At 36.9% G+C, this 15,035-nt stretch overlaps 1 protein-coding gene across 3 annotated transcripts in view; it reads right to left on the minus strand.

Moving 5' to 3' along the window:
- Positions 1–15,035, minus strand: part of CCDC91 (coiled-coil domain containing 91) — a 197,386-nt gene that overhangs the window by 108,403 nt on the left and 73,948 nt on the right. For all 3 annotated transcript variants that reach the window (XM_012732900.1, XM_004693184.2, XM_012732901.1), the window contains one exon: positions 10,778–10,885. In XM_012732900.1, the coding sequence (XP_012588354.1) occupies positions 10,778–10,885 (108 nt within the window). The remainder of the gene's footprint in view (positions 1–10,777; positions 10,886–15,035) is intronic.

Consider the following 15,035-nt stretch of genomic DNA (forward strand, 5'->3'; position numbering starts at 1 on the left):
GAGTTTGAAATGGCTTGTCATTTGGTAACCAAGGAAACACTTTCCTATCCAAAGCTTCCTTTAAAAAAAAATGGCAGTACCTTTGGGGGATTAGTCTTATAATCACCCACAATAGATTCCCAAGGGATGCAAAATTAAGCTACAGTACTTCAAGAGACTGTATCAAGGATTAACAAAGCACATGAAAAATAGCTTCTTTAAACATGTATTTTTAAGAAGATGATCTATAAGGTATGGATATAATATTTTACTAACTGAATAATGTGAGCCTGCATATATTATAAAGGAAAAATTGACCAAGTCTTACCTGGAATTAAAAAACAAAACAAAACAAAACAAAAAAACACAAGTTAAATAGTAAGGGCCAGTATAGAAATCAATGACAGAAAATTGACCAAGTCTTACCTGGAGTTAAAACAACAACAACAAAACACAAGTTAAATAGTAAGGGCCAGTATAGAAATCAATGACAGAGAAATGAGAATGAAAAATCAATGAAATCTATTTGAAGAATAAAAAATCTAGGACTTCCACGAGGCTATCTATAGCTCACCTTATGATGAATACTTTGTTACCACTACAACCACTGTCAAGCACAAGACAAAGCTACCCATTACCTATCCTTCTATTTTAACATATAATGGGAGACCTAGACAGTGCAGCAAGAAAAAGAAATAATCCAGCAAAAGGAACATACAACAATGATCTTTCATCTAAGACGATTATTTATCTAAGATGATCATCCATGTAGACAATTCTAAGAACTCTATCAAAACTAGCACTATTACACAATACAAGACAATAAACAACCATCAGTTGTATATCTATGTACTAATGATAACAAATAGGTAACTAAAATTGAAAAAAATATATAAAAGTCAAACTAGCATTAAAAAATACAAAATATGTTGAATATTTGACAACAATATTTGTTGTGCTAGATCTGAACACTGGAAATTTGAAAATATCACTGGAAGAAATTTTAAAAAAGTATAAGAAAGAAGGAATATAGCCTTCATAAGTTAGAAGACTCAATTTGCATCTATACCCAAAGATTCAACACAACCTAAAACAATATCTGACATGACCATTCCACTGCTGGATTTTACCCAAGTTAAATGAAAGCAAGGGTGAGCACAAACTCCTGTACACAAATGCCATGCAATAAATGGGTATCTGTATTGGAAGGGGAGGAAATCGAGTATCTCTCCTACATCATACCCCTCAACTAAATAAAAAATCATAGATCACAAACACATAAAACTTCATAGAGAAAATATGGGAGGAAAATTTCTGTGACTTAAAATTAGCCAAAAATTTCTTGGCTACAACATCAAAAGCATGATCCATAGAAGGGGAAAAAAGAAAAGATAAAGTTTAATGCATTAAATTAAGTTTCTTTCATCTGAAGACAGTATCAGGAAAAGTGAAAGGAAACCAGATAACTGTGAGAAAATACTTCATGATGCTCATACTGGAAAAAGACTTGTATCTAGAGTTTCTGAAAACTTACCACTTAAAATTAGAGGCAATAAAGTAAAGATTAAAAAATGTACTTCATAAGAGGAAACATACAAATAGCACACAAGCACAAGAAAAACTGTTACAATTAATGCTATTCAGATAAATGAACTAAAATTAGGTACCATTTCCCATTTTTTAAAAGGGGCTAAAATAAAAAAAATTGACAAACTAAATACTCAGAGGACATATCTCACACACCTGCACCCACTATGATAATGTAAAATGCAGAGACTACTGAAAACAGGTAGCTGGTTATAAAATGAAACATATACTTAGCATATGATCCAGCAATTTTAATTTTGACAAGCAAAATTAAACACACAAAATAAAAACATTTTCTGTAAATATTCCCAACATCCCCAAATTAATTTAAGCAATATAAATGTCCAAGAACACACAAAGAGATTTAAAAATATGTCGTCCATTCATACAATAGAATACCACTCAGCAATCAAATGTATACATTAGTAATACATGTAACCAACCACATGATAAATCTCCAAAAACACATGCTGAACCACAGCAGCTAGACACCAAAAAAGAAATATTGCTTAATTCAATTAACTTCAAGTACAGAAAATGTTAAACTAATAAATAGTAAGAGACTTAGGTTAGTGGCTGCTTAGGGCCAGGGATTGTTGAAAGGGATGAGAGAATTTCTGGGATTGATGGATATGTCCCTATCTTGAGTGACTATGGATATATGGGTACATACATTCCTCAGTAGTGGGCCTTTAATGCATACACCCAATGCTGATAGGCTTTGGGATATGGCAGAATACAGAATAAATGCATACCCTAGCTCTCCTGGAAGGGACATGCTACTCCCAATTCAAATGAGAACCTGTAACTCTAATGGGAAGACACTGGAAGGTAAAGTACTTAAAATGTTTGTGGTTACTATTGACTATTTTTGACAAAGAATTACAAGAAAAGAACAAGGTCAGTTTTCTTTTTAAAAAAATTAAGGACAAGTAATAATATAGTTTAGCTTGTGTGCTTAGATAACATGCCACCTGCACCTATTAGTCACTTAATTACTTAAGAGATTATAAATACAACATCTTACATGTTTTTCACCAAAAAATTAGGATTTTATAGATACTAATGGGAAGGAACACATGAATAAAATTCATGAGTGCTACAATTCAAAGTTATGAAATATGTTACATATATACTTACTAATCGATATGTGCTTACTAATAAAAGTTAGTCTCCACCTTCTTGGGGGCTCCAGGCCATCACTTTTTCTTTTTCAAATCTTTAATCTTTTTGCATTGTATATTGCCTCAAAGTGTCTGATGAGGTCTATGTTGAGACCAAAGTAAACAGAACTAGGGGGAAAGATCCCCTTCATGGCTTGCTCCATCCACAGTGCTATCTTATTTTCAACATCTAAGCAGCTCGTGTTCCATGCCTTAAGTTTCCTATTTTACTGAAATCCTAAAACCAGAAATCTGGTCACCGTCCACAAATATTCATGTATAAATCTACTTATTTATGTACATGAATCATGCATGTATATATATAATGTAGATACACACTGTTTATCAACTCACATTTACTTCTCTTATATTCCCAAACATCCTCTAATTTCTGTGCACTTAATATCACATAGAACAGCAAAAATCTTTATTCCCCACTCACTTCATTTTGGGTCATCACCATTTCACATGGATAGCCAGAATAGTTGCTTAACTTACTTATGAATTTCTGTAATGCCCATCATTCTTAACTGTAGCCAGAGTAATGTTTCTATAATGCAAATCTGACAGATGTCACTTCTCTAACAAAGATCCAGCAATGTGGCCTTTATGACTTTTTCTATGACAAATTATTTATTGCTTGGCAGTCTCAATAGCCTCACCATTACCCCCAAACATCTATATGCTATCCTGGAAAGGTTTTAAATGTACTATTCCACCTGCCTCTCAAGCTACATTCCTCAGATCCATGAATCTTGAGAATCCACCATCAGAAAGTAAGACTTCCCTCACGCAACAAGGAGTGTTTATATACTCACCTAGTGTATGCTCACAAACTCAGAATAACATCATAACTTACCTTGCTCTTTCTGTAAGATTTTGCTATTTTACGTCATCAGCCCTCCTTGCTTAGAAAGACTATGTCTAACTCACATTTGCATCTACACATCCCAGCAGAGTTTGTCTTATAGGAGACTTTTTAAACAAGAAGGGGAGGGTGGGACACATGTAACAGAAGTGGACCAAGGTAAAAATTTTAAAATTAAGGGTGACTTTATAAATATCATTAAACACAAACATTTTTCAAGAAAAAATATGAACTGCAAATAAATGACTTTTCTTTACATACTAGAAAACCATGGCAGTCTGGTTCCAAGAAAGTCCAAATGATGTGGGCCAAGAATAACAAAGATAGTAATATAGCCAATATCAACTAAACACCTCAGGAGTATTACATCTGAGTTCTATGCAATCTGAAGTTAAGTGAGAGCAGAAAAGAGAGAGAAGAAAAGTGAGAGGCATACTACCAGCAGCAATATGAAACCTCCCAGGCAGCAGCCCTTACACACACCCTCTCCCCAGCTTGTGCTGGATAATTATGCACACCCCATACATACCTCTACCATATACAAGCTATTAAGACCCCAATACACATCCCTATCCTGTACATTTCTCCATGTACTTTCCCACCTTCTCTGAATCCCCAATAAATGTGAAGCTGCTCTTGCAAAGGGGCTGTGCTTCCTGACATATAGTAACCTCTAGGTCTCTCTCACCATTTGGACTTTGAGTTGTCCTTTGTTAGACCCACACTGTTCCCAATGCTGCCACCCCATGAGCAACATTTCACAACAAAGACCAACTACACTCATCTTCCCAGCAAGCATTAAGCTGAGCATATGTTAGACACATCTACTCAAGGGTCAATAGTGCAAACTATTTCCAAGCAGAGGCACAGAGACTGTGACTGTCTTGGCTGCAACCTAGATCAAAGGCTCAGGAGGAAGACCACTAGGAATTCTTCATCCAGGATTGACAAATGAACTTATCTAATTAAAATTAGAAAGAGAGAAACACAGATGAGACAGGCAATCATGAAGATGAAAAGCACAACAAGCACATTAAATCTAGGCAGTAGGTTTCCTTTGAAAAATAGAAGTAGGAGTTATCAAAAAAAGAAGACAAGAACCAATAACCTGAACTCTGAGTATTTTCTACCTAAAATTACCCCTGGCTTCCAATTTCCTAGACAATGAGCAAAGTAAGAAATGGGCTGATCTCTAATAATGACATAAGATACAGCCACAAAGACACTAAGGAATTTCAAACCACAGGATCAGGGGAAATGGACAAGATGGCAGCAGAGTAAAGACACCGAAATCACTATGTCCAAAGGAATATAAGACTAAAAATGGACTATAGACCTACATGCTATGAGTTTCAACACAAATTAGAACACCTTGGACTCACTAGAAGGAAGATAACTGAGGGAGAATCGGCAATTGGGAAGTACTGACAGGGGAACTCCATCCCGGAAGCACCCAAGTGCCCTGCTAGGAAGTGACTCAAGACAGGATAAGCGGAACCCTGCAGCTCTGATTGAGGGAGTGCCTAGGTGTACTGCCGAAGACGAAGGATTCCTGCTCATTCAGCTCAGTGAGTGGAATCCAAGCTGTGGGAAAAGACTGCACAAGTGGGCACATAGAGCCTGGGAGGTGGGGAGGAAAATCTGAAAACTGGGGCAGCTGAAAGACTTAAAACACTCTCAACCACCCCACAGCATAAGCCTGGAGGACTGTTCCTGCCATTAGTCATTAAGGTGGTGCCAGCAAGTTCACAAAGCCCCTGACATTAAGGCGGGGGAGGGAGGTTAGATTGAAACAAAAACAGTCCCATTAACACTCCCCCAAGCAGTAGAGAAAGACTGCTCAGGGAAAGACTGCTCTGAGTGGAAACAAAGAGCCCTGGAGGCCTTGAGGGAGGACTGGCAGCTTGCACGACTAGGGGTGTGCAGAATTAGGACTCAAGGTGTTACTGGACAGCAGTGGCCGAAAGACTTGTGAGCCAGTAAGGCACTGCCTTGCAAGTCTCACAATGCTCAGAAAATAAACAAAATCAATGGCTGGCTCAACCACAGGCCCAGCTGCAACACTTCTCATGCGCCCCACCCCACACAGCTGCATCCAAGCATAGAGGAAACCCGGACATCAGAAGACTACAAAGATCAACAGGCACCTTCCAGAGAAAAGGACTTAACTTGTCACCAGAAAAAGATGAGCAACACAAGAGAACCGTGTTTGTCACTGGCAGAGATGACAGACATAATTCCACACAGTGGAGGCTGGAAAAAACAGGAGATATTGAAACAAAGCAAGGCTCAGAATATCCTCCAAAACTGAAGTGTCTGGAAGTCCCTCTGCCATCCCAGAAAGAACACCTAGAAAGAATGTCGGTCAATAATAGCAAGACTGTATCTCAACAAGTAGAAAGTATTATTAGATAATTTATGACAGGGAAAAGAAGACAAACAAATATTAAAGCAAGTGCACAGGGGAACATACACCACAAAAAGATCAGTTACAAGAAACCATCTAAGAAATAGAAGAACTACTCAGCCTACCAGATAGAGAATTCAGAATCATCACGATAAACAAAAAAAAAGATGAGAAGGAAAAAAATGATATGAGATAAGCCATCAAGGAGTTGAAGAATGCAAACAAGGAAATGAATGAAAGAAATGAAAAACAAAAAGTGATATGAGACAAACAATCAACAAACAGAAGAAAATGAGACAATAAAAAAAGATCAGAAGAAATGCAGGAGAGGAAAAGGCCACTAGAGGAGATAAAGAATGTTGGGGAAAGCAATGAAAACAGAATAGATGAAATGAAAGAATGAATCAGCACCCTCAAAGATGCAGAAATCCAGAGAAATAAAACAGAAAAAGAGAAAAGGAAAAAAAATGAAGAAACACTTTAAGAGCTATCTGACACCATTAAGAAAGGAAATATCAGAGTTATAGGTATCCCAGAAGGTAAAGAGAAAGCCCAAGGAATCAAGAAAATATTCACAGAGATAATAGGAGATGAAAGTAGATATCCAAGAAGCAAGAACACCAAACGACCATGATGACAGAAGAAACACAGCAAAACACATCAGAGTAAAACTACCAAGAATACAAGACAAGGAAAAGATAATGGGAATGACAAGAGGGAAGAAACAAATGACCTATAAAGGGAAACTGATTCGGACGTCATCAAACTTCTCTGAAGAAACACTACGGGCAATAAGAGAGTGGAGGGACATTCTCAACAAACTCCATAGCATTAAATGCCAACCAAGAATACTCTATCCTGCAAAGCTCTCCTTCCTCTATGAAGAAAGAATAAGGATATTTTCAGACAAACAGAAACTGCACAATTTTGTCATGACTAAACCCCCACTCCAAAAAATGCTACAAGAAGCCCTCAAACCAAATCCAAAAGAAGAAAGTGAATAACAGTTCAAAACAAGGAATAAAAAGACAAAAGGAGCAAATTCACAAATGTAGGTGACAATATATCAATATTATCTCTAAATGCAAATGGCTTAAACTCATCAATAAAAAGACACAGAGTTGCAGGATGGATTAAAAAACAGAACCCAATGTCCTGCTATCTGCAGAAAACACATCTAACTGCAAAAGATAAAAACATCCTTTTGAAAATAAAAGGATGGAAAACAGTTCTACTAGCAAAATGGACCAATAAAGAAAGCAGGAACAGCTATATTTAGATCAGATCAAATAGACTTCAAACTGAAAAAGGTTAAAAGAGACACAGAAGGCCACTGATTAAGGGGACAATATAACAAGAAGACATAACAATCATCAACATATATGCACCAAATGAAGGAGCATCAAAATATATCAGGAAACTACTGTCATCTATGAAAACGTGTATCAGAGAAAATACACACATAGTAGACTTCAAAACACCACTCTCCACAATGGACAGATCAACACGAAAAAAATAAGCAAAGACACTAAAGCTCTGAACAAGGACTTGGACAACATGGGTCTAACAGACATCTATAGAATACTGCATCCAAAAAAATCTGAGTACACATTTTTCTCAAACCCACATGGATCATTCTCTGGGATTGATCACATACTGGGTCACAAGATAAATACCAATAGTTATAACTATTGGTGTCTATTAAGATCGAAATCATACCAACTATTATCTCTGACCATGAAGGAATCAAACTAAACTGAAACCCACACTACTGGAGGACTATTAGATCAATGTGGAGATCAAAGAAGAAGTTAAAAAAATACCTGGAGAAGAATGACAACGATGACACAAGTCTCCAAAACTTATGGGCACATTAAAAGCAGTTATAAGAGGAAAATATACAGCAATACAGGCTCACATAAAGAAACAAGGATTAACTCAAACAACCTAATGTCGCACCTCAAAGAACTGGAAAAAGAACAACAAAATAACCCAAGAGCCAGCAGAAGACAGGAAATAATAAAAGTCAAATCAGCAATAAATGAAATGGATGATAGAAAAACAGTCCCAAAAAATCAATGAAACCAAAAGTTGGTTCTTTGAAAAAATAAACAAGATAGACAGGCCACTAGCCAGACTCACAAAGAAAAAACAACAGAAAGCACAAATAAACAGAATCATAAATGAAAGAGGAGAAATCACAACAGACCCAGCAGAAATCAAAAGAATAATCAGAGAATACTATGAACAACTGTATGCAAACAAGTTCAACAACTTAGTAGAAATGGAAAAATTCCTACAACTCTGTAACCACCCAAAGCTAGGCAAAGAAGAAACAGAACAACTAAACAGGCCAATTACAAGCAAGGGAATTGAAGAAATAATCCAAACCCTCCCCCAAAATTAAAACCACAATGAGATATCACCTCACCCCAGTGAGAATGGCACATCTTCAAACAACTAGCAACAACAAATGTTGGCGAGGATGTGGGGAAAAAGGAACTCTCCTGCACTGCTGATGGGAATGAAAACTAGTACAACCACTATGGAAAACTGTTTGGAAGTTCCTAAAACTGCTTAACATGAAGCTTCCCTAAGATCCAGCAATCCCATTCCTAGGTATCTACCCAAAAAACACAAAAACACTGATTCAAAAAGATACCTGCACCTCCATGTTTATTGCTGCTTTATTTATAATTGGAAAAACATGAAAGCAGCCCAAATGCCCAAAAGTGGATGACTGGATTAACAAGATGTGGCACATATACACAATGGAATATTACTCAGCAACCAAAAAAAAAAGAAACACATGTCTTTTGCAGCAACAGGGATGAAACTGGAAAAGATCATTCTTCGTGAAATAAGCCAGAAAGAAAAAGAAAAATACCAAATGGTTTCACTCATGGCAGGAGTATTACGGACCAGGCGAGAAAATAATAATAATAATGAAGTTATATACGAAGGACAATTTCTGGGGGTGGAGTGGGGAATAGCATCAAAAACAGTGGAGGGAGGGAAATGCACTGGACTATGGTGATGGCACATGGGTGTTTTGGTGATGGGAAGCCCAAGGGGATTGCAACTGAGATGGAAAAATGCACAAAATGATGTAAAAATAAACATACATTATATATATATAAAACCTACAAGATCAAACATCAGATATCCTGTCCCTCATCACTAAAGAGAGCCACAGTAAATTAAAGAGCAGACCCCCTCCAATGGGGGAGGCAATTTTTTTCTTAATCTGCTCTGTGAGATTTCAGAATTGCTGTATATGCAGGACAGCTGTGCACCTCCATTTCTTTGCCTTTTCTGTTGAGTTGCCAGCTAGTGACCAACACTGCCTTGTTTTATCACAGTGTGCCTAATATATTAAGAGTAAAATATAGGTTTCAGCATCCAGCTTTCTATCAAAAACGACTGTACATCTGGACCTAACATGTACAAACTAGCATGAGATCTTGGACTCCTGAACTTGAGGCTACACCTGGTCAAAACTTTTAGATTTTCTTCTAAGGAGTCAAAATGGAGACTCTGAACATGTGGTGTCCAAAAGTACAGGCTATGGCATATTAGTGTTGTTAATAAAATGTTTCTTGTTCTTTCCTTTTTATCAGGTAGCATCTCACTACCATTGTGACTTGGTGGCACACAGTGGAAATAAATAGGGAGTAGAAGAGTCATTTCCAGGCCAGAATACTGAGTGACAGAGACGTTAGCTGACTCTCCTACAGCAGTCATGCAGAGGAACTACACAATCCAGCTAAATCCTCAAGTGAGCACCATGTGAGACCAAATCCCAAGACCATCCTCCAGGTAGATGTTATTTTCAGAGCATGACCCAGCCTGCCTAACTAATATCAGCTTATGTTGTTTCACAGTTCTATGACATTAATTTTCTGTGATTTTTCTGTTGACAAAATCTTATTTTTCATAACTCTAACAACCTAATGTTAAACCATCCAAAAGAATATAATTGTTCCATCAAATTTATGAAATAATCCATATATCATCTATCCCAAACCACTAATTAATGAGACATTGGAAAATATATTTAACTGAATCCAATCTTGGGGATGGGGTGACATACTTATATAAGTCTCCATTGACATTCTATACCTAATCTTATTTTCCTCTTAGCATATTTTCTTTCAGTGAAATAAAATAGATCCATTATATAAAGTTGATTTTATTTTCACCTACCACATTTTATGCTATTCAAAACTATTGCCATGAACTTCTTGCATACATTATTTCTACTGTGCTACATGGATAAATGTTCTTCAACAGATTAATATGAACTGCCGGTTATGTCTTTCATGTCTTCTAACACATTATATCAGGAAAAGAAAATTTAAATAAAACCAACATCTACACACAACCAAAGGTTAACTCAAACAGAAATTAGGACTTGAAGTGATTCAAATATTATTTATAAATCTTATGCCACTAAAAACCCTTTCACATACTATAATAGCTTTATACTCACCTCTGTGTTTCTGTTATTTTATAAATAATATTATAACCTAGATATCCCCAAAGAATTACCATTAATGTGGGGGAGACCCACATATTTTTGGTCTCAAGTCCTATTTTTAGTCTATCATAAAATTCCCAACTTTAACACTGGGTTTACATAAGCATATTTTTCCCTCCAAAATAACCAAGGAAAGTAAATGGCATGGAACTGAATAAACAGTTTTAGAACTCTCGAGGGAGGGGACTCAGAAAGAAAAGGGTAAATATGTGATGGCTGTGCAGTTCCATTACCTGTGTATTCAACAACTCCTCACATTTGTGTGCTTGTTTCTCAATTGCAGAAATGTACTGCTTTTCAATAGCTTCTACTTGTTGCTTAACTGAAGACTGAAGTAGTGCCTAAAAACAAGCAGAAAAACAGTCACTTGGATCACAGACAACACTCGGCGTCTACTGTGGGCATGCATATTTTCCTTGATAGTCGCACATATCTGAAACATGATATGCTTCTCATTATAAAAACACAGTGGAGCACATCAAGTGCATACATCTTTCATCTTAAGTTTCATGTCTGGATTTTCTTTTCTACACCCAAGGCAATAGATTTGGGTCTCAGCTATTCCTTCCACACACCTGGTTCAGTAAAGCCACAGCAGAGAAGATAAAGAGGGTGAGCAGTTTTGTTAAATATAAATTCAGGTTAGTGAAGACCACACAGGATGAGGAGCGAATGAAAGCTGCTGAAAAAGGAGAAAAAAAAAACCCAGACATATTTCACTGGCTGACAAAAACTCCACATCCTCTCGGCGCACTGTCACATCCCATGGGCCAAGCATGACCGACTGTCACGACCACAAGTCAAGTAAAAGCAGATGGAAACTCTGAGCAATTTCCAACATAAAATACTGCCCCCCAGGAAGTTCACGCCCCTGCTGTGAAGAGGTGTAAGTCCAAGTGTGCAAGTTTGAATCACAAGGAGGTACCTTTAAAAATTAGCGACTTGCGAGACTGGACACACTAAATGGGCAGAGTGGAATTGCCAGAGCCTCGGTCAAAAAATGCAAAGACTGCTCACTGGCTCTGAGAGCAAGCAGAGGGGCAATGGAGCGCCTCTAGCCCTCCAATCCCCTACTGGAGATGCTGAGAGTATTAGCATCTTTTCTCCTCCCCCATCCCTTTTTTTTTTTTTTTTAAGCATTCTATTCTATACTTACCATGCTCCCAATATTATCTTACATGCTATTTATAAAGCCTAATCATTTAAAAATATGTATTCAACCATACACATAAGAGCTCTTTAGCAGATATTCTATTTTTGAATCTTTATCTGGATAATAAACTACTCATAATCAAAATGATAAGTTGAAACAGACATGTCTTATAGAAAACAGACCTTTGGCACATTCACCAAGAAAAAGTAAGCCAAATCTCTTAAATAGTCTTTGTTTTGAAAATAGATTACTTGGTTGGAAACAACATGTATTAAAATGCTAAATAAATATGCATCTATTTTAAAAAATTGAGACAAAAATATTTCTTAAACCTTTGGATTCATCTCAAATTTTCAGATAATTAGTTTTCTTTTGCAAATGTTAGCCTGTCTGCTACTACTCCTGCAATTCAACAGTTGTCACTCTGAGGCTAAATAGAGTGACTAGTAACTTGGCAAAGGGAAACAAAAGGCTCTGACTTAATGTTTAACCCTAAAGAACTGCTTCAGCCCTTCATTTTGACAACACATGTCCCCTTCACTATCTTCTCAAATGATTTGTTCACGCAAGGCTGCAAAATTTAACCTTTCATATGATAACTAAATAATGTGTAAAGTTCTAGCAAAATATACTAATTGTAGGACTTCAAAAATATAACGAATGGTATAGTTACAGACACTTCCCTTGGGTATATTTACATGTCTTTCATAGGGAGAGAAATACCACTCTCTGGGACACAACTGAATCATTATATTTAGTGGAATGAGCTGTGTTCACCTCCCTCCTGTACCATGGTCCAAAGAATCCCATAACTTAAATACCTGGGACTTTCTATTAGAGTCAGTCTTTTGCTTAGGTTAATGGAAGAAAATAACATTTAGTCATCATAATTAAGAATCACATAATTCATAGCCATTTGTCCTCTAATGATTGCTTCATATAGCACTTATCTCAAATTTTCCCAAACTTCATGGACATGAGTATAGACACAGTGAATCAAGTAGGACTCCAAGCATTGGGGGTGAAGCCTTTCATAGAGCTCAACCCCTCAACTTAGTCCTGTGTGATTATTTTAATTCACACATCTGAAAACAGGAAATGTAGGTGGTAAGTTCTGGGAACTAAGTATTTTTAAATCTGTCCACACAGGAGTTCAGTCTACTGTTGAGGCGAAAACTTTTCTAGATAACCACACACATAGGTCTATGCAAGTGTTACATAGCTGCTGTTAAAAGACTCAGCACTCTCCACAAAGAACAATGAACAGACAGGGAAGAAGGAGTTATGGGTCAGGGAGAGAGCATATAATAACTCAGAAAATAAGAAAAGCTGACGACCGGTACCAGATACTTAAAGACCTTATATGTCATAAAAAAGTTGATTAAAAACTGAGCCAGGGGCCTCCCTGGTGGTACAATGGGTTAAATTACAGCACTATGAAGCTATCCACAGCTACTATAGAATGAATTCAATCTTGGCCAGGGAGGTGACACACATGGCATGGCAAACCTCTCCTGTCTAGCCAGCTGCTCCCCCAGCAGTGTACTTAAGTCAACTGGCCATGCTCTCTCTAATAATACCCTCAACCCCTTCACTTTTGACCTGTTCTTGTATGCATGGATGAATAAATCTTTTTTAAATAAAAAGAAGAATGGCTGCAACCTGGTAAGAAGCATAAACTGACAGATTTAAAAAGCAAAGTCTCAAATAGAAAAAAAAAAAACAAAACAAAACTAAGAATAAAAACACCAAGACACATCATAATAATAAAGCAAAAGCAAAAAACAAAAACTGAGCCAATGAAAGTGGTGATTTCTTCAACCTATCCTAACAACAGAAATACTAACCATCATGGACAGAGAAATGCACAACAGTACAAGTCACCTACTTTTATGGCTTGATCATTATTGAACTGGGTATTTTCTTCTCCAATGTAATATACCATAATAACTGCCTTTAAATATCTCATATATAGTAACCATAACAATAAACATTACTCTTAATATGCTCCTGAAATATATTTATTCTTCCTCTATAATTTTCTTTACACATACTAGAGACATCTGAAAGCCTTCTCTGGGGCTTGTAAGAGACTATAAAATGATATGTGAAACAACTATTTCATTTTTAAACTAGACTATTCTCAGCACAAATAAAGCACTATGATTCTCACATTATATAAAAGCAGAAAGCAGGTGTATACAAGCATTCTATAATGAAAAGAATGCTACAAAATGCCAGGAATGCTTTCTTAAATTTCAACATATTGAAGATTTAGCCTCAGTTTTAGCAGAGTCTCTGTATTATCACTTGGGTTTTGAAATCACCTTCTTCATTAAGTCTACATAATGGCTGGATGGATGCAGAAACATGCCGTGATTAAGAAATATATTCCTGGCCCTCCCTGGTGGCGCAGCGGGTTAAAGCACAGCACGGAGAATCTAAAACCGCTTCCGCATGAGTTCGATTCCCGCCTGCCCTGGAGGTGACCACATGGCGTGGCAGACCTCTCCTGACCCGCCCGCTGCTCCCCTCAGCAGTGTACTTCATTGATCTGCCTGTTCTGTTCCCCACTCTGTCTCTGGTGAAGCCTCTCGCCGCCCCTGAGCTTCTGGCCTGTACCCCAGTTCTGTATGTACAAATAAATAAATCTTTAAAAAAAAAAAAAAAAAAAAAGAAATATATTTCAAAATGGCCCAAGAAGACAACATGTAGCCCAGAACTGAATTCTGCTTCCAACTGCCTGTCTCCCTGTTTGTTTTAGCTGTTCTAATATGCTAAAAAAAAAAAAAAAAAAAAAAGCAGATTTCTCTCCATTAACTAAGGAACTTATATTATTTTTATCAACCAAAAAAATATGTATTCTCTCTTCATTTAGTTACCATTTCCTGAATGCACACTTCATTCCATACACTGTTCTATGTACTGGGAATACAGCTTGAACAAAAAAAATGATCCTGGGCCTTCTCAGTTTGCAAATTGGCAAGAGGATGGCATTTCTGATGGCATTTCATGCTATGGTGAAAATAAAAAGGGATAAAATGGAAGAGAACAATGGGGGAGGAAAACTGCAAACGGCAATGTCAAGACAAGGTTCTCTGGAGTAGAGCAGACAGGATTTAGAAATCACAAGTGAAACAAACCTGGTCAGATATAAAGTCTAGAAAAGAACATTTCTAGCAAAGGGAAAGGTACAAAGTTCCTAATGGGAAATGGACCCAGTTGTTCAAGAACCAGAAAAAGAGTAAAACAGATCATGGGAATCAGGAATTGCATTTAATGCCAGAGCTACAGCAGACTTTGGTCCTTAAACAGATCAAACTACTTATATATATATA

Source organism: Condylura cristata, unplaced genomic scaffold (genome assembly GCF_000260355.1).
Source record: "Condylura cristata isolate star-nosed mole 26May11 unplaced genomic scaffold, ConCri1.0 scaffold00036, whole genome shotgun sequence".
NCBI lineage: Eukaryota > Metazoa > Chordata > Mammalia > Eulipotyphla > Talpidae > Condylura > Condylura cristata.